General features: G+C 40.7%; 1 protein-coding gene across 1 annotated transcript; it reads right to left on the bottom strand.

Annotated features, from left to right (window-relative positions):
* Positions 1-2,767: 2,767 nt before the first annotated feature.
* On the bottom strand, positions 2,768-13,268 carry SEC61A1 (SEC61 translocon subunit alpha 1). The gene is made up of 11 exons (XM_082487707.1): positions 13,206-13,268; positions 12,461-12,526; positions 12,280-12,358; positions 11,781-11,912; positions 10,875-10,984; positions 10,510-10,663; positions 9,340-9,500; positions 8,489-8,686; positions 7,886-8,077; positions 6,083-6,159; positions 2,768-5,116 (listed from the first exon to the last, which is right to left on the bottom strand). The coding sequence occupies exons 3-11, from the start codon at positions 12,338-12,340 to the stop codon at positions 4,930-4,932; spliced, it is 1,272 nt and encodes a 423-aa protein (XP_082343833.1). The 5' UTR covers positions 12,341-12,358; positions 12,461-12,526; positions 13,206-13,268; the 3' UTR covers positions 2,768-4,929.
* Between the last annotated feature and the right edge of the window lie 7,991 nt (positions 13,269-21,259).

The following is a 21,259-nucleotide window of genomic DNA, read 5'->3' as shown; positions in this document are numbered from 1 at the left end:
CTTAACATGTAAGAAGGGGAATCTGGGATTATGCGTGTGCCATGTATCCTGATTTTCTCCAAAGCAATACAAAAATGTCTGAAACAGCTTCTAAAAAATTTATATGCTAACTGCTCTTCTGTTTTATTGGTTCAGTCTATTTTAAGCTCTCAGGTATTCATATTGCTGGAAAATTGACTGGCCCCGGTCCTCCTGTTCTCCAGCAAGAAATATCGCAGAGCAGGCCTCCCACCTCTGACCTTGACAGCCCACTCTGCCATGACAAAGGATGTCATGTCTGTGCTCATTCAGTCTCCGGCCCCTCCGACACAACTGCCAAAGGAGGTGCCAATTGTCGGGGTATTTCCTTTCTGCCAAGTGCTGCCAGCTTGGCGAGCATCGCATCAGCCATAGCCAAAGGATTGCTAGAACCTGGCCCACGGAAGAGTTTCGGTTTTAGCAGATCCATCCAGTAGCATATTATAAAACAGCAGCTCAAAGTCTAGCTGACTAATTAGGTCCCCAGCTTAGAATATTGATTTTGGTTTTAAATGCTTCTTTTTTCATCTTCTTTCCAATCCTGTCTCAGTCTAGGCTTAACTTGTGTAGCAATAGTCAGCAGACCAAGCGGCTGTAACAGCAACTGCCCCTTCACACCTACCGGGCTTGAAAAATATCAGACAATATTATATTCTCTCTAAAAGGAGATGATGATCATTTTCAGCATTTCGGCTTAAAACCACCTCAAGCCCAATTCTAGGAAATACAAATAAATATCAGCAAACGCTGTTCCCAACTTTTTACATGGTACGACACGTGCCAGCATCGCAGCAACGGAAAAGAAAGAACACACATTTGGAACAGATTTAATATGCATTTCACTGCTGCCTTCCAACTTGCAGAACCTGGTGCCTTGAATCGCAGTGTAACATTGCCACCAGGTGGGCAAACGCTCGCCTCCGGCGTGCCAGCCTCCCTCCTTCGGGAGGGTTTGGCAAAGCTGGAGGGGCCCGTGTTTCACGGCCCCCAAACACCCCTGAACAAGCAGGCATTGTTTGAACACCTGCACATCTCCCCGTACAGCTGGGAGGGGGCCAGCAGTGCCGCTGGCCGCAGTTCAAACAGTGACCTTCTTCAGCAGGAAGCCGGCAAAGGCTGGGGTTTCGTGTCCCAAAAGCTGGCAGAGGGAGCAGCGAGAGGAAGGGAGACGGCAGGCCGGGAGCAAGTGAAATAGGGTTTCAGAAATGTCATCGGTCTCCCTCCCCTGCACACTTGTTCCAAAAGCGCTCTTCTTCACCGGCGAGAACACTCTGCAGCCATCACGGATTCGGGAAGATGTGCACCGGCTGCGGGAAAGACTGGGACGCTCATTCAGCAGACAGCGGTACATCAGGAAACAGTTTTAGTATTCCGGGCAGCGAGGGCTGACCGAGGACCTGTCAGCTGTGTCACACCACACAGGCGAGCAAACAACAGCTTACAAAAACCTGTGCGAAGCTCCCCAAAGCTGTGATAAAACTGAAGGCCATCTAAAGCTTATTATTCCTTGCTGCAAGAAAGAACAATTAGGAAAAGCAGTTACCAGGTGCCTCGGCTTCCTCCTTTACTGAAAGCTGGTGGAGAAATCTATTTCAGAAATCACAATCTGTTTACAGTACAGGGACAGGGTTATCCCCAGAAGTAATCAAGGGAGCACGGCCATTGAACGTTTCACAGAGTAAAGCAACAACCTTTATAGTTGCAGCCAAAAGGATATTTTTTTAAACAAAAAAACCCCCAACAACAAACCAAAATGTTCAACAAATTAGGAAAAAAAAGTCCCTATGTTTGCCCTCTCAAAATTACGTGAAGATACACTCTGGGAATAAGTGAACTAGAATAAATGAGATGACTTTTAAGGCTTCCTGAATAATGGTGACAGAGACAAAAATCAAACATCCCACACTTAAGTGCTACGGCACAATCTTTCACATGAAATCTACAGTGCAGAAGAAAAGGCTACACAAACAATTTTGCACTCAAAATACTACCAGCAGAAAGAGGATGTCAAACTTTGCCTCAGTGTTGGTGTTTCACCTCGCTGTCTTGCGGGTAACTCATCACATCTACAGTGACTCCAGTTACTTCTGTGATCGTATGTGTGATGACATACTATTCCTACAACAACCACAGTTACTATTAATGTAAGTTTCCCAGGGAGAAATAAAACAGCAAGGGAGAAATCAAGCTGTTTAAAATGACTTCATACACGACCAAAATCTTGGCCAAACTTGTTGCAGCCAGTACCAGTATTTTAAATAAATTTGCTTTTAAGTATATTTCTGTTCAGAAGGAAGATAAAATTTTTCCTTATTCCAAGTGAAGTTTAAAAACCTCAGAGGGCAAAACAACATTGGGAATATCATCAGCTTTGAGTTTAGTTGTTTCAATTAATACCGTTACTGCTATCATGCTACAAAAAGATTGGCACTGTATTCCATACGGAAACAGTTTTTGTTAAACTGATGCATCTTTTCCTCACTCTCCCACTATTTACTTGTACAGAGCCTCTTGAATTGCAACACTTCTGGAACAGGAAAGCCCAGAGGAATGGTTAAGATTCTGTTATTTTGGCAACCTATTGTTGAGAGAACCTTGGAGCAAATAATTTGTCTCTATTTTACACTGACACTCTAAACAGCTGTTTCGAGAGGGATCACTCTCACAGTCTCTTAGGCAGGTAACGTTATTCTACAAGTGGTAGAATTTTAACAGTATTCAAAGCACAGAACGCCAAGCATTAGCTCCAAAGATGTACTTTATTTCATTATAAAGCAGATTGTTTAGGCATTATTTCTTTTTGTGAACATCCACTGTATGATCAGCAGGTCCTGCTTTGAGGACATAGCTGCTTGATAATAGACAAAGATTCCAGCACTAGACAACAAAAATACAGATGCATAGAACGAGTGCTGCTTAGATGCTGAATGGTCTAAACTGCAACCAGTTCCAACAGATGATATGACCAAAAATACAAGTACAGCTCCAGCCCAGCCAGAACTGCGTGCCCAAAAGTGGAGTCCTTTTTATTTCAAAACAAAATTTGTGTTGGGCTTCCTGGAAAACCAACAACAACAAGAAAATCCCCAAAGCAGAACCACCACACCACGCTCCCTCCCTCTCCTTTTAAAGTCGCTTTTTAACCTTCCCTTATTTCACATCAAAATTGTGCTGTAGCATATTAGTACTTTATGAAAGACAGAAAAGTTGTTGAACGTAGTGTGAAATAATAGTGAGTGGTTGGTAATGAGCATTTCACTTTATCCCAATACTTTTATTCCTTTCCCAATTGTGATCCTCACCCCAGGAGTTTCACTTTTATCGATAGATGTATCTCATTCCAAATTTGCAGATTTCTCACACATTTGGTATTTGAGCTCAGTGCATTAACAAGGGCTTCTGGGTGTCATCTGTGCTCCTTGGGTATGTAACAGAGTCCCGTCACTCCAAGCAGAAACAGCAATTCGTATACAGTCAGCCCAACGTGCAAAAATGCACAGAATGCACATTGATGCAGTGGAGAGAAACGTTCCAACATTGTAAGTCCTCACTCTGATTTCCACGTTGTCCAATACTGATTGAGGAAAAGTGTATTTACAAGACTCGTACACAAATATTTGCATTTGGTCCTAGGCACCTGATTAGTACTGACAATCTAAATTAAAATGGAAAATTAAGTATTATTCTGGTCCAATAAAGCCTTTTACTGTAACTTCTCCAATTTGAAGGCGTGATCCTCAAAAAAGGAGGAGTCCCACCACCTTCTGAAAAAGTACTTTTTATGCACCAGTCAAGTCAATGACATTATTGGATGGAAAAACCTTCTACATAAGCAACTATGAGAGTTATCTGACAAGGGTCTCATATCTAGATCTACAGAAACTGACAAGTAACATTCTTTTCACACTCCCTTGTGGTAACGAGACTCAAAATTCACTAGATATGATTAGTCAGATAGCATCCTGATTGCTACAAGACCAGAATTTACTACCAATGACAGAAACTTAGCTTTAGCAAAGAGCACAAGCAGATTTGCATCTAAGCAGCCATAGCATCCATTTCTTTCCACTAGCATCAGAACTAGAAGTACTACCCACTAATGGCCATGAAAATTAGAAGGTTTTACAAAGCTGCCAGTATGACCAAGTTCCACAGTCGCAACTCCTAGGCACAGACTCTGGCAGAATCTAGATTGACCTGAGTTTTCTGCTTATGGAGGAGGGGTGGTGCGAAAGAACACATTCTTATCTTAAACAGAAACTCGACAACAGTCTCAAGCCAATATTCAACACCTGACAAGGTCTAGTGTAATAATTACAAGACAAAACATTTGGAATTAGAGATATTATTTAGTAAAAAGAAACATCTGCCTTCCAAATCTGCCATACTGAAAAAAAAACCCAAACACAAAACTGAACATATTAAACACTGTTTGTGCTTACAACCATAATTATGGAACTTGAGCATTAGAGGGAGAGATTTTTCTCACCACTACTGCCAAGGAGCTGCAAAAACAAGTTAACTGGAAAAAAAATCCCTTCCAAACATTCAACCCTCCCCACAATTATTTACTAAAACCTGTAAAGGGTTCAGGTATGCTAAATTTGAAAAGGGCTCAAAAAAATTTTGAGATTCATTGAACTAAATCCAATTCAGAAAACTGATTATCCTAACACATAATTAAAAAACAATTTTCTTAAAAAAATTTTTTTTGCACCTTTTTCCTCATCGATTTATAAAATGCAAACAGTATGCTAGAAAAGTTTGAACATAAGGGAATGCGCTTTGGAAACATTAAAATATGTGTTCCTATAGAATGACATTATCAAGTTTATGTTACTTCTTTTCACCTGACTGGCTATATTTTGAGAATGTTCTTCCCCTCTTTCCTGGGTCCATGAGAAGCTAGGTTTAGAAAAGAAGAGCTCCCATACTGCCAACTTCACTCTGTTCCTTTACAAAAATTTCAAAGTACTGATAAATGATAGTGACAGCGAGCAAAATTCCAGTTCCAGACCCTATGGCCCCAAGGAAATCTGCCAAGACAGAGAGGGCGCCAATACAGAGACCACCAAATGCGGCAGCTGTAGGGATGTACCTGTAAAACACAAAGTGAGAATAGAAAAGGTACCATTAGAGTTTGCTCAGGATATTACAAATATACTGGGGCTAGTGGTATATGGGATTTATGGGAAATATCTACATCAGAGGCAGGTTGTTTTCCAGGAAACCAATCCCACTGAGAACCTAAAGAAGACTAGAGAGATAATCTAACCAGGTGGTTAGAAAAAAAAAACACCACAAGAATGAAACTAGATGAACTGAAAAAAGTCAGTGGCAGAATACTCTCTTCTCTCATGTGTCCACCAATCCCAGACAAGGAACATGCAATAGTGCCAGTGTACTATGTAAAAAAAAAAAAAAAGCACAACCGGACAGGAGGGGAAAAAAATGTGAAGCTAAGAAGAGGAAGTATTACAGTCTACAATGCAATTAAGCACAAAGATTAAGTTTATGGCTACTAGAGCAAGTCATTTGCAGATGATTGAAATCAAAAGTTACAATAAAATTTCTGTAACACAAAGGCTGCATAGGCCCTATGCTGCAATTAGAAAGCCTAGAGAGACTGACCCCTGCCCACCTCTGCATCTAGTGGATTTATGTAACTACTGGTCTTAAAAGCAAAGTCTGCGTAAAAACAGTACACAAGACATAACACATTAAAAGTTACAGTAAAAAAAAAAATACTTGTGCATCAATTTCAAGTAGTAAATACACTCAAATGCTCATTATTAACTACCCTATAAAAAGTATAAAAGTGGAAAAACGTAACAAAAGGAAAATACAAGCTCCAGAATTTTAAACACATTCTCTAATTACAAGGCAAGAATATGCTGTACTGTGCAAGTCCAGTCATTAATGAGAGACAATATTCTACGTCTCGTGCATGTAAGCTGAAAGAGTATCTGTGTTCTAGGGTCTAGAAAAAGGAAGTCAAAGAAAAATTTGCAATGTGTTTCCCCATAACACTTTGCATAAATAGCCTATGAAATGTGTAGCTCACCTGTTTAGTTCATGTACCATTGAAGTTTCTCTGTGGCCTCGCATTACCATTTGCTGTTCTTTCAATTGTTTGGCAACCTGTATTGAATCAAGGAATGGAGCAAGTAAGTTTAGTGTCATTTGCCAAGGCCATGGAACTTAGTACTACAGAAAAACAGAAGCAAGACATTTCAGTAAATGGTGGTGGTTTGGGTTTGGATGGGGTTGGGTTTTTTTTTTTTTGTTTGTTTTTTTTTTTTTTTGGGGGGGGGGGGGGTGTTGGTTGGTTGTTTTTTGGTTGTGTTTTTTTTTTTATTATTATTATTTATCTGAGTGTACAATATCCAGTATTTTAACTTCAGATAGATTGTAGTCACAGGCACTTTTCCACGCTGTCAATTACACAAAGCTTTTTGGATAATTCCAAGTCCTCTTGGAAAAAAAAGAAAACTTGGAAACTGGTAAGCTCTCATACACATAATTCAACTCCTGTTTTGCCACCTACCCTTCTCCTGGTTAAGGTTTAATAGATGTTAGCACAACCATCCTATGAAGTGTCCACTCCTACATTTCAGTATCCCACACCCAGTTGAGCTAGCTATTTATTTGTGGGGCCATATTAGAAACAGTATGACTTAGAAAGAATCCCTTCTTGGAACATTATTCTTAAACTGGATTTCTGCAATTGTACAGGGTTACAACAGAGCCCTGCAAACATTTTACTAACAACCAAGGGGAACTGAAAGTCTAGCAGGGGACTTTCTAAAGCTGCCTGTCACTGAATCTAACGTACTGAGAAAACACACTTTCAGATGATTAAGTTACCAGTTTTCCACCATACTGTGAACATTTAAGTAATGATTTAGCAATTTTTATTTTCGACCTTGTTTACATGAACCTAAAATAATTTTCTTCAGTATCAGGAAAGTATATTAAAGTGTTAAAAGCTGTATGTTGGTTTATACTGAAACAAAAGTCTGGCTATAAGTGGCTGCGAGTGCCTCCCTGCATGCCTAACAACAAGCAGCTAGATGCAAGTCCAAAACGAGAGCACTCACAATGTTAACAGTAACTGTGCAACTATTACATATTTGTTAAAGAATGGATTAAACCATTCTATATGGCTGCCAGACTCTATTTCCTACGCAAAAACCACACAATACGAACATACCACACTGACAACTATTTTCCATCTTGTTTTCTAATTCCAATTTCAGAATGATATAACTGCTGAATATCAAATATCCTGTAGCAAACGGAAATTTTGAGAAGCTAGGCTCAGGTACATTAATGCACTGCACTATATTCTGTTATCAGCGCTCTCAAGTTAAAATTAACAACATGTAGTTAATCTTCCCCAAAGAGAAATGAAGAACGCTCAATGCCAGACATGGGTATTCAGGTCTTACCTGCAAGTTTTTAAGTGGCAACTGCCTTGCACACAGTGCATCTGTCATTTGGCACTGCAAGTTTCTACCTTTCATGTTACCTTGCCTCCCCTCACACTGATCAGATGTTACATAGCATGTTCCAAGTGTCCTAATGTCAATGAAAGCAATTATTCGGGTCTTGTTGTTTTTGGAAAAGCAATAAACAGTGCAAAAACTACCCTCATTCTGCCTGTATCCTCCCTTCTTACAAAAAAAGACAAAAATTCTTAAAGCTCTTTCTGATCCACAACCGAAGTCACTGTTTATACAAATGATAAATGTTACCAACAAATTAGCAGCATAATAGCTATTTCAGAAGAAAGTCAGCCTTATTCTTACAACATCCCATACATTTTCATCATGTAAGCTTACATAATTTATCATTTTAGACTTACATCTTTGGCAGAGGAGCCAGAGACTTCAATCCATGTCTTGGAGAAGAAAGCACAGGAGCCCAACATAAATACAATATAAACAACTGCATGGACAGGGTCTTCTAACACTGAAGAAAAGGACTCTGGAGGTGACAGATAATAACAAAGTCCACCAACTGGATAAGCACGAGCAGGGCCTCCAGATGACGTGTCCTAGAAGAAGGAAACAAGCAGTCACCAACTTTCTCACGGTTTCTTTGCCATTAAGTTAAGCCTGGGTTATATCACCTTCATGTCACTGTGTATCATTACTGCTACAGCATCACATGAAGATTCAACTTTACTATCACACGCAGTTTCTAAAGTGAAAATGGAATACAATAAGGAAGAGCAAAAATACTTAGAACAGCAAAGAGCAGCCCCAGTTAAAAGGTAAACGGAGACCTAACATTTACACTCATCACAACAGGTCTCATACCCTACCATTAATTTAAACAAATTACTAGTTTAGGAGTTTCGGTGTATATGACCACATGTAGAAGTCGGCCTCAATAGAGGCCATCTCTTAAAAAATGCATTTTAATGGTGCTCTTATAAAGCTGTAAGATTAGAAGGAATACTCACAGACCAAGTGCCCAGCAGGCTAACCAGTAAGTTGCCACTGAAGCGAGCAGAAAGCATCTGGGAGATAACATACAAGTTTGACACCAGGGCAGACTGAAGAATAATGGGAATGTTGGAAGTATAGAACAGCTTGATAGGGTAGGTGTTGTACTGGCCACGGTAGCGAGCAGATTTGATAGGAAGATCCACTCTGAAGCCCTGAAAAATTTTCAAAAGAAAGTCCCCCATTATATCTTGACACAAACACATACCATAGGTCACAAATTCCAAGTGCAAGGCCTTGACAGCAACAGAAAAAACGTGCAATCATTCTGTGCAAGTACACATACTCTACCCAGAGGGCTATCCATGCAAACACTTCTGCAAGGGGCCTGGAAGGCTGTAGGGCTGCCTAACAGACACATACAAGAAGGTATGAAAGACAGACATGAGAAGAAATCTGAAGTTTCAAGAAGACTGAACATAGTGTCCAGGAAAAGAAACATTAAAACTTTCTATATTCTTCAGCAGCTTGCTGCAACAAACAGTTAAGAGACTTACAGGCTTAAAGACTTCAAAGCATTTTCCGGCAAAAAGCAATTAGCATTTGGGTTAGGAGGTATTACACATACACATTCATCTGTTGGGGTTTTTTTCAGAGACCAAAGTTGGTCAAGTCCTTCGTGTGGCTACAGTAAGCACGGAAACTGATTAAGAGACACTAGCGTCAAATGAACACACAGATGTTGCAGGTACAAACATGAGTCTTCTGAAGGCACTCGAAGGTGAAAATATAATTTCCTGTAGAAGGAAGCAGATTACAGATCTACTTCTGTACAAATAGTTTTAAAGTCCTCTTTAATCCAACTGACCTGGAAATAAATTACAATCGCAAAGACAAAGATGGTGGCAATCAGATTCATAAGGTTGGGGAGATTCTGACGGTAAAAGGCCTCACGAAGAGCTCTGACTTTGTCTGTACGAGTAGCCAGAAGATGGAACAGAGCAATGATAGCTCCCTCAAATTCCATGCCTTGGAAAGGAAAGGAAAAGAAAAAACAAATTAGGTGTCCTGTGATTATTTCCAAACTTCAGTGCTTTGTCTCATTAGGCATACTTCGGAACTACAGGACTCAGAGTGGCATTTCTCCAAGTCTTTTTCACCTTGAGCACACTCTCAGAATTTTACTACTGTCATCCTTCGTATCAGCTACGTTATTTCCAACTTTTTTTTTTTTCCAAATCCCCCTGTAGTGGCCTAGAAACTAAATCACAACTCAACAAACAAACGGGGTATCTTTATTGTTCTCTAGAAACATTAACATTCACCAAGTTCTGTCCCTCTCTCCTCCTCCTCCCACAGATGAAAGAAAAAAAAAAAAAATGAAATGAGGGAGGCAGCATTCTTTCTAATAACATTCATGGTGAGATACTACTTATCGTTTGTATTACAGCAAATGTGCTAATCTCACTTATGTTTTTTACTATACAGCACCAGACAAGATCACTTCCTCTCAGGTTTGGAGATTAAGGTCTTTGGGGCAAAGACTAAGACATGCAAGGAGCAGAAAGAAACAGACAATATTTGTCAGTAAGTTGGGCAGTAACCATAATACAATGGCAGTCAACCATTATCAAGTTTTAATGAAGGCACTGTAAGAAATTCAAGTTGAGGAAATATCTTGCAAGACACAAAATTAAGAAGAAATGTCTTTGTGCCTGCACCTTGCATAGGAGCACTTTCTATACTAACAAGACTTACTACCTAGCTAAGATGCTAGCAACAGCATTTGCCGTTTAAGTTAACATATTGACATACTGCAAAAAAAAGGTTTTGCCTTTTTGTACAAAGTTAAGGCTTTCCTACAAGACTTTTCTGACATTTTTATATTTTAAATTATCACTGTACTGTTCTATATAAAAATGTAAAGAGTTGGAATTTTAAAAGAATATGGGTGGGAAGCTGCTTGGTTTCTTAAGTTTAATTTGATAAAATAATTCAATCCTAATGCAAGTGAAGAAAATGGACTATGCCATATTACCTCGCCCTGTGTTCACTGTGGTGGGACTGAATGCCTTCCACACAATAGTCTCACAGATATTGGTAGCAATGAAGAGAGAGATGCCAGAACCAAGACCGTATCCTTTCTGTAGGAGTTCATCCAACAGCAGAACTATCAATCCAGCAACAAAAAGCTGCAGTAAAAAAAAGAAATAAAGTATTAGTCCCATGCCTTGTTATTTTTTGCTAAAAAATTAACTTTTATTAAAAGATAAAGAGAGACTATATATATGAGGAGGCAGGAACACTTTGACTTTTCTTCTCTGCATGTGGGGCAGGCAGTCCATATGGTTGATTTTTTTGATTATTTCATAGGGAGAATAAGTAGAAAGGACTAAAAATTACCTGAATTGTGATAAGCAAGCAGATACCAGCACCCATCTCAGATGGATCTCCATACATTCCAGTCATTACATAGACAATAGACTGTCCAATGGTAATGATCATTCCAAACACTGCAGAATACAAAAAAAAAAGTATTTATTTGTTCAGGAGATTTATGTCAGTGGGCAATTAAGAGAAATAGAAATCACTTGTTTGTAGAGAAAGTTAGGAAAGAATACATAAGTCACAGGATGTTTAAATTCAAGGGCAAGTTAAGCTTGTTGTCTGAAATCTGGCACTGAAAATACAAATACTCACAGACACTTCAGAAACAAATACACTTAGAAGCCAGTGGGTTTGGTTACTGAAGACTGATTTACGGATTGAAAACTATGAGGTGTGAAGATATTACCTTAGTAATTTATGATTTTTTTTTTTGGTAAAGAGATCAGTAAACAGTGTGGTACAGCACAAAATAGCTAAAGAATACTCAAATTTTTCTAGAAGCCATTTATCAAGTGAGCACAGAGATCTCTTATTACTGAGAAAGAACCAGGCTTGAAACTGCAAGGTAAAAACTAAAACAGCTTAATCAATATTACCTTTTTTAGGTTAACACTGACAACAGTTAAAGGCTGGGTCCTCACAGACTATATATTGCTTAGTTTATCCAATGAGATTACAGCAACATTGCCAATTGCTGATACTTTTCCTTTACAAATCTATCTCACATTTAACAGCTAACAAGCCAGAGAGCAGTCAGTAAAAGACTGATGAAATACAGAAAACTGCAGCACAACATGAACACGCAGCATGACAGAAACCCATAGATCTGACTCCAAGATTCATCACGTGGTCAGGTTATACTTTCTACTGTTAGGGTTAGATACTATAAAACATCGGCCTTTAATATCAGCTGTTACTTACATTTCTGCGCTCCGTTGAAGAGAGCTCTGTCCTTTGGGGTGTCACCAACTTCAATTATTTTGGCACCTGCCAAGAGCTGCATGATGAGCCCAGAAGTGACAATAGGTGAAATGCCTAGTTCCATCAACGTACCTGTCAGACACAGAAAGCACAATGAAAGAAAATAACGGGGTGTACCATACTCAGGCACCTTGGAAGTTCAAAGTTAGGTTTTTCCACCCTTTGCATCATGGAGAAGATAAAAACCTCCAAATCTCCATAAATGTAAATTGTTTCAATGGTAACAGAAGCTTGTTAAAAGTCAGTCTGATAAGCTACTGAGAAGTACTGCATTACTTAAGAGATATGTTCGCAGAAAAAAGACTTTTGCTGTCAGGAACAGCTTTAGCTTTACTTTATATAAAACATTAACATAGAGTACAAAATAAGAACAAGTCCAAAAACGTTTTGGTCCAAGTTCCCTTGGACCAAAAATTCCCTCCTGAAAGACTGACCATACCTCTATTTGATGCCAAAATCACTCTCATCCAGTAGAAAGGATCTGCTGAGTCTGATGACATGATACCAAACAAGGGAATCTGAATTTCCAACCAACAGAGGAAAACAGGATTAAATTAGAGACTTCATAACATCCTTTAACCATTTCAGCTCTTCCTCAAAAACAAGGGAAAGAAACATACCTGGCAGCATACTAAGAAGATGAAGAGTGTGATAGCTGTCCATAGTACCTTTTCCTTAAACTGAATCTAAAGGGGAAAAAAAACAACAAACCAAACAAAAAAAAACCATGATAAAGCTGTCAAGATAACAAGATCTAGTCAATTAGCCAAACTTTCACAGTAGCTAGAGTGCACTTGATTTTCTCGTGAAAGGACAAAGTACAGGACATCCTAAAGAAAATATACCTTTTAGATGATATAACACCAAGGAAAATGAGAAAGCTTTACTGAAACTTTGATCCAAATAAACAAGCCTACACCACTGGAAGGTAATTCTAGTACTTTCACAGAAATAAATCTTACACTTTCACAAGAAAGAGCTTCTGCTGAGAAAAAAAAAAAATACAGAGAAGCTTATCTTAGTAAATAATCTTAGATTAGAACATAAGAAGCAAAGACGTTCAAGTTGCTATTGTAAACTACTCTAGTTTACGCTCCAATACGTACTGCTTTCAAGATCTCATTGCTCACTGCTATGGCATAACCATATCTGCACAACTGCATTTACCAGCAAATATATTCTTTTACAACCATATCCCCAGCACAGAACATACCAGACAAGCACTTCACTAAAAACAATTGTGCCTAGAACTGCCATTCTGCCAACAGGAAAAAAAACCCAAACAAATCCCATAAAGGCAAACTAAGCTGTAAACATTTCATATTACACTAATACAGACATATGAAAAAAACGTTATTAACTTACTTTCCGTTCTGGCTTTTGGATTTCAGGCAAGATAACACAGAAGGGCTTGATTACTTCAAGGAATTTTACTGTAAGGAAATTAATTAAAGGACGAAGTGAACACACAGATACAGAGAACACTGGGAAAAGCTCAAGTAAAATTGAATTTGGACACATACTTTATATATTATATGTACCAGTTAACAACAAAGGTTTGTTGGGGTTTTTTAAAAATTAAATTATCTCTTCTAAATACACCTTACTAGCTGAACCTCTGTATAAGTACAATACGAACTGGAAACAGAAAAAAACACACTTCAAGAGTTTTCTCATTTTACTGAGTAGGTTGACAACACAAAAAAAAATTGCTATTGTTTTGCACGAGTTTATCAATTGCCTTGAACTTTTATTTCATAATAGCTTCTTCTCTAGCCTGATATTTGAGAAATACAATACCCAAGATAGTTTGAAGTCATACAGCTTAAGAATTCCTACATACTATTCATAAGCAACAATTCAAGTTACTTTACAGAATGTCTTGTGCAACGATCTCTTTCTAGTCAAAAGGACATATCCTTAAATCAGAAAAGTTATCTCAGTCTTAGAAAAAAGTACAAAAGAAAAGAGCATCTGCAAAGTCACAAGTTCTCCTATGAGCAGTGAGATCTGATTTTAACAGTTAATGCTAAACTTTTTAAGACAAATCTAAGACTGCACACATATTTTGGACTGATTTGAATTAAGAAGAGAACTGAAACTACTGGTGGCTTTCCAATTCTTTGTCGAAGGCAGCCACTTCAGTGTCAATTTTGTAACTAAAACTAGGCATAAAAATTATTTATTTAACTTCAAACAATTAATTGCTTGAAAATTTACACTGGATTGTGATTTTAAACTTAAACCAAATCGTGATTCTCTCCACCTACAATAATATACAGACTGACTAAGCTGCTTTTCAAGCAGTTCTTCCTCGAGGCTTCCATTCACTCGGATTAACTCCGGACTGCAGATCGCTGTTTATAGTTTACTCTGACAATGTCACTGATTTTTTGGCATTAAGCGTTATGACCAATGTGACAGCCCGTCTCTCCCTGCCGCTCCGGCCTGGGATGGCCGGGACCGAGAGTGCCCGCCCGGCGGAGCGGCGCGGACACCAGGCACCACAGAGCAAGCTCCCTTCCCTAGGAAGATCCCTTCCCTAGGAAATGGGTCTTTCACCGGGGAGGGGGGGAGATAACCCAGAGAGAGCCTCCAAACCAGAGGAAGGGAAACCGGCGGAGGGCCGGCCACGGAGGGAGTGCCGCCGGCGACGGCGGGCAGCCCCGAGGGCCGCGGGCCCAGGCTGGGGGCCGGGAGGCGAGGGCCGGGCGGCCCCTCAGAGGGGTCCCGTGGGAAGGCCCCGTCCCAGGCTGCCTGAGAAAGGAGAGCCGGCGGCTGAGACTCACCCCGCGGAAATCCCGCTCCCTTCCCTTCCCGCCCCCGCCGCCTGCCGCTCCCGCCCGACCGAGGCGCCCCAGTACTCACTGCCCATGGCGGCCGCCGGACGGGAGCAAAGAGCGAGCGGCGGCGGCGGCGGCCTCGGAGAGACACGTCAGGGGTTGGTCCCCACCGCCCACTTCCGCTTCCTGCCACGCGCCGGGTTCGCCGGGCGCCGCCGCCGCCGCCGCCGCCACCGCGCAGGCGCCCTCGCCCGCACCGCCTCCTCAGCACCCACGGCCGCCCCGGGAAAGCGCCTACAACTCCCATCAAGCACTGCTGCCAGAGTAACCACACCCTCCTCGGAGGGCGGAGGGCTCCTGGTGCTTATTGGCTCCCCGGGGGCTATGCAACCAATCAGATGACGAGGTGGCGCGCAGCTTGCTGGGAGTTGTAGTCTTGGTGTCTCTGGCCGCCATCTTAATGAGGTGTCGGAGCGGCACCTGGGCAGGGCCGTGGCGAGGTGCTGAGATCGTAGGTTGTCTTGAGGAACGTATGTTATAGCTACCAGAAAGCGTAACGTTGGTTTAAGAGATCTTGACAGATAAATACATAAGTAAACACTTAACATTTATTTTCTGCTTTTGTGTTTTTATAGTGGAATGAAGAAATTTTTCACTGTCAGGGTGGTGAGGCACTGGAACAGGCTTCCCAGAGAAACTGCAGGTGCCCCATCTCCGGAGGTGTTCAAGGCCAGGGCGGGCGGGCCTTTGAGCAGCCTGGTCTAGTGGAAGGTGTCCCTGCCTATGGCAGGGGGGTGGAACTGGATAATCTTGTAAGGTCTATGATTCTATGTTTTACACCTTTTTAATGCAGTAAGAAACTCCCTGTGGCTCTTATACAAAGTGGCAGCCAGTGCTGTCACGCTGTCACTGGGCACCTGAGGCTGGGTATAACACACCCAGATCGAGCTGGACTTCTAATAAAATACGAAACATTGGTAAAAATGTGAAACATGGTGCCATGTGTTAAGTCATAGTACATCATTGTGTCACTGTATCACCCAGGAGCACCAACAAGGGGAAAAGGTTGACCTTTGAAAGATTGGACCTGATGATCCTTGAGGTCCTCTCCAACCTGAGGTTCTATGACTTTATGCTGCTGTGATTTAACAAGTAGTGAAACGTGCTCACAGTGACTACTGCTGAAGGTGTTTCGTTCTGAGAGTCACATAATGTCCTGTGTGCTTTCCAGGTGTTTGTAGAGGGACTTATCACCAGTCTGAAAATGAAAGGTAAACAAAAGTTAGAAGAAAAAGAAAAGGAAATAGAGGTGTTACTACAAAGCAATTAGAGTCAGCATGTAGGCTCTATGAAACCCGTAATGGCTTCCACAAATATCCCTGTTATTTTCCAGGTACTTAGGTGTGCTTTCTTTTACTATTCGATCCCTACTTTCTGAGATTAACTTTAAAAGACTAGCCCTAATTCCCATTATTCCCATTTCCTGTTTTTGTTTTGTTTTATTTTGTTTGTGGTTTTGGGGGTTTGCTTTTTTTTTTTTCAATTGTTGGACAGTATATTTGCCCTTCTCCAGGCTTCTGAAACCATGCGTCTCCTCTAGTAGTTATTGAAGACATCTACCAATGGGTCTGAGAATGTTTTAGTCAGTTCTTGCCCAGAGCAGCTTATTTCAAAACATCTGGTTTATCAAAACTGGTTTTATCCCACCCATTTCTAATTAGAGATAAAGCAACTGGCTTTCCAACTGACATGCTGTGTTGCAGAGTTGATTTGATAAGATCATTTTGACTTACTAACGTGGGCACTGTGCCTGTTTTACCAGAGCCGACAGGTGGAAAAAAAGGAAGAACTACCAGTGGTTTTGTGGAAGTCTGGGCAAGGAAGCAACAGCAGTGATCCTGGCGATTGATGGTGGAAGCATGCGATGAAATGCCAGAATTTGCTGAATTCATTAAAATAAGGCAAACTATTAATAGTGAGAGGTGCTGATAACATCACTGTGCCAGACCACTGCTATGTTAGAAAGGATAACGTGGCTTTATCCTTATCTAAATGGCTTATCTGCTTTTAGCCCTTTAGAAGTCAGGTGTTTAGGTAGTTGTCTTGACTCTCAGTGGTCAATGGAGATACAAGTGGACACCTCTGAAGAAATACTCACTCTACCTTACACATCTGTTTTCAGATTAGGTGAATCATCCTCCAGAGGTATCTATCTCTATTGATTATAGAGGCAACTAAGGTGACCACTTCAGACTGATACCTGTATTTTAGACATCTGATGTTAGAAGAGATGAATTCCCCCCACAAAGACTAAAGATGTCTTCTTAAAGGTGTTATCTCTTTTCACGTTTTGCTATTCTTCTTTGAACCAAATCAGTCCCTCTTATATAACCAAGTTAATCCTGCTTTGGAAATTGTGTAATTTAGGACCATTAAAAACATTAATATTCACTTCCTGGCTCTGAAGTTTGTTAGCCAATGTGTTCCACTGTTTCACACGGTGCAGATCTTCAGCATTTACTGCAAATTATGTATCTCAATATACGTCTATTGCAAAGTTGACATTTAATACTGCTTTTGAAATTGGGCTTCACTCAGTGGTAACTGACTACAGACGCTGGACCCAATCGTGCTGAATTGTACCCTGATGCAAACTACAAAGCCTATATGATTGCCTCAATAGCCAGAGGTAAAAAGCAGAAAATAGGGGCGGAGAGAAGAAATGGGGAGAGAAGCATAGATGAATTTTTCACTGCTTCCAAATGGTTCCTTTTATTTCTAGTGGCATTGCTCGCAGAAAATGGCTACAATCTCTATTTGAAGAGATCACATTTTCCATGTCTGTGGCACGCTCACACTCTGTTCCCACAACAGTGCATTTTATCAGTCTGTCAAAGCTTGCATGTTGCATTGAATAAAGGCTTTTTTTTTACCAAGGAGGGTAAAGGAGACACTCTTGCCGTTGTTAGACCAGGTCTCACACATCTGTGGGCTGGGATCGCTAGAGGGCATTACAAATCTATTCGTTCGTACACACACGTGTAAGAATACACACGCACAGGAGTGTTCCCCTTACAGAATAGGCCCAGTTAATATCTGCAGCATTGGTCTGCAAGAGGGGTCCTGTGATGGCAATCGCCCTGTGTGCGCTGGGTCTGTTCAATCGTAGTATTCGTATGCAGTCGGTGATTTCTGATGTACAAACTCTGCCAGTAGTAGTCTGTCTAACCACAAGGTGGAAGAACTGTTTTACTTATGATGCCGTCTCAGCTTGCATGAAAGGTACACAACTGTGCTGGCAAGTTTTATTACTATCATTATTTAATTGTTATAGTGCATCGATGCCCCAGGGGTCTCATTCAGGACCAGAAGTCCTTGTGCTAAGCGTATTATAGATAAAGTCTGCAGTCCGGCAAGGAGCTTCCTGCAGATAGATCCCAGTGCCCCACGCAGTGCTCAGGTCTGCAATACTTCAGGAGATCGCTATGATCTCTTTCTCTGCACAGTATAGCAGTGTTGGAGATCCCTTCAGTGAAGCTCCCCGAAGAGATCAGCGCTTGGGGAGCTCCATGCAATCGTGCTCAGATGTAGCAGCTGGATCTCCAGTGCTCTGACAGAGCGTTCCAGGGAGCAACCACAACCGTGACATGCTTTACCTCCCCTTTGCCTGCCACCCCCATGCCGTGTCTCAGGCTGTTTGACAGTTGCTTGTCAGATGTCCTTACCGATTTATCTACCCAGGTGGATAAAGGTAGCAAAAGAGGCGGTAGCACGTGTGAAGCAATTCAGGTCACAAGTGGAAGCTCATGGTCTGAACGGCAGGTGAGCATGGATGTAAAGATGACCTTCAGGGAACCCTGAGTAGGCAACATTTCTAAAACAAATTGTTTACTATGCTGCTAACCTAAGAGAGACTTAACTGCTCACTCCTTTAAGGCCAACAGCCAAACCCCATTGATTTCAACAGAGCTAGAGTTTCCCTTGTAGTCTGCACCCAGGAGATAATCTCCTAGCTTGCCTGAGAAACCTGAAGCAGCGTGCCAAAAAGCAGGCAGGAATCTTCTGTAGTGGGGAGAAGCTGAGAGACACATTTCTAGTCAAAGGATCATGGAATAACGTTTTCTTACATAGATTTGAACTTTACTTTATTACAAGGCAATAAGAGGTACAGGGCAATGGGAGATGCTGCTTAAAAATGTCTTTCTGTCTAACTGAAACAAAGAAATGAGTGGATTATTTTTTCTAGCCAATCAGACCCTCTGATTCATTAATAGAAGGGGCTTTAAAAAGTGTAAATTCCTTCTAGCCTAGCCTGTTTCCAGTTAAAGAAAGGCATTCTAAAAGATGAGACCTACAATTTCTAAAAGGCATGAAATTCATCTCTCCTAAGTCCAGATGGGTAAGAAATGCAAAATTTTATCCTATCCTGAAGATCATAGGGTGTTTCATAACTGTGAGTATTTGCAAAAAATTTCCAATTTAGATATCTAAAATGAGATACCCAAACCACCGATTAAATAGAATCGCCCTAGATACATCAAAAGAAGTAAGCTTAGCTTCCCCACCAGGCATAAGTCCAATATTGCAATGCATAAAAGAATTTCCAACATCATTATCAGGACATGAGAGGTTAACTGAATGTCTCTGTACTGCTTTGCATGAAATGTTTTGAATCCTGAACTCCTGTTATGACTCACACCCCTATTTCTCCAATTTGTTCACCCAGGCGCTCCTAGAACATCACTTAATTCTGTGCATTTATGGCAATACTTAATAAGGTATCTAAAATACTTTATAATACTGCAACTTTAATCAGCCACACTCTTCGCTGGCAGTATGACAGCAGTGCTTTCTCAATAACTAGGATCCTGATTTCTGGCTCTGATAAGACAGAGCTTCTATACACAAGTGTGTGTTGTAACACAAAGAGCCGGTGGCTAAACCCTGATCTTGTCAAAGAACAACAACAAAACTTCAATAGCACCAGCATTTCATCCCGAATCTTCAAGGGAAGCCTCAATATTTCAAGTAGAAACAGAATGTAACATCTAGTTTTGCAACAATAACAGTGCTGTTGATTCAGAAAAAGCTCTGTAGAAGCCACCTTCTGTTTGCTAAGGTGTGCCACGAGGGGGACAAATTATGACAAATTATCATAAAATTATGCAGATCAGCAAACAAGGTCAGGCAGATACTTGCCACTGTCAGTACACGCAATGTGGGCAGCTGAAACATATGCAAGAAGAATGAAGAGGTTTTACATCCTTCCCCGAGGGATGCTGTGTTGGCTACTGCTGGCCACAGAACGCCAGACGAGATTGATAATGGCTGGTTCTCAACTGACAGCCTACAAATTATAGCAGTCCATGGTGAACCAACAGGTGAATGTTTCAGCAAGACCGAAAGGCCCACAGCTAATACAAGGTTAAAGTCTCTTTTTAACATCTAAATGCTTCCCATGTGTTCTCTTCCTGCCTTTTTTAAGGTTTCTGAAGTCTCCAACATATGTGTTTTTATGTAAAAAGCCCCCCAGAATGGTTATTTTTCATGCCCTACTTGTTTTACTGTAGCTTATCCAACTGGTCTCTGTAAGAAATTATAATAGATCTAACTAACCCAAACATTTTCATATTTCTAGAGATTAAGAACTAGCTTTTGCTTATATGATCTGCTTTTTAATCAAACTATTGACCCGGAACCATTGTTTAGAGAAAAACAACCAACTAACCAACAGCCTTTGGAACGTTAAGGAAAAAAAAAATGCTTGTCTTGGAAATATTGATGCCAATTTCCCCTATGTGTCTATAGTCTAGTAACCAGATACATCTAGTTCTGATAATGGATTCATTTACATAAAAATCACTGCCAGCTTGATTGTAACAGTCACCATGTGGAAGTTGGCCAGGACTAGAAATCATCACTATTAACCTTCTGAGAGAGCCTTTACACCTTTGCGGAGACAGCTTTTGGCACAGAGCATTAATTTCATCTAGAATTTTATGAGGCATTAGCAAAAATACCTTTTTCGCTAAAAACACATTGGACCTATATTTGGGAATGGAAAAAGTACCAATAAGAGGAAGCTGTCTGGTTTTTCAAGTCATCAAATCTTAAATGAAGCTGCATCCCTTTAGTCCAGCTGGAATGTTCTGACAGTAGTCAAAAAAATGACAACGTGGACGTTGGACTTCTGCATCTGCATGGGCTGTTGTTTTTCACATCAGCGTTTGGATATTGAATTTGAATAACCTCGTGCACAGGATGACGTACAGTTACACTCTTCGTTTGTGCCTGAATGTGTACTGTTGGGGTGCACGCGAAGCGGGGGCTGAGCTTTGCTTGTAATTGTGTAACTTTTTCATGCAAATGAAACAGGTACTACATTAATATTTTTGCATGCAGTAATTAGCAGAGGCATCCTTGAAAAGAAAATGCTGTACATGTAAAATTATGCTTTTGATCCTGGAATAGAACCGAATTCTGTTTATTTTATGGATATTTGCAGCTTGCTGAACAATTCTTCGAGTCTTTTGCTTTTGATCTCTTGACAACATCGGCTTTCAAATCCAAACTGTTTGTAAATTACCTTTTGAGCTATTGTCTTTTTCTTTTTGGCATTCTGAGCAGCAGCAGAAA

Source organism: Vanellus vanellus, assembly GCF_965231255.1.
Source record: "Vanellus vanellus genome assembly, chromosome: 9".
Taxonomy (NCBI): Eukaryota; Metazoa; Chordata; class Aves; order Charadriiformes; family Charadriidae; genus Vanellus; species Vanellus vanellus.
The sequence above is the reverse complement of the archived record's forward strand: the minus strand, read 5'-3'. Positions and strand labels throughout refer to the sequence as shown.

Bases quoted from the DNA above. Each gene is read 5' to 3' on its own strand.
- SEC61A1 (XM_082487707.1), bottom strand. From the start codon at position 12,340: ATGTCATCAGACTCAGCAGATCCTTTCTACTGGATGAGAGTGATTTTG. The intron at 11,913-12,279 runs GTATGGTCAGTC...TGTGTCTGACAG, and splicing joins GATTTTGGCATCAAATAGAG to GTACGTTGATGGAACTAGGC. The intron at 6,160-7,885 runs GTAAGTCTAAAA...GATTCAATACAG, and splicing joins CTGGCTCCTCTGCCAAAGAT to GTTGCCAAACAATTGAAAGA.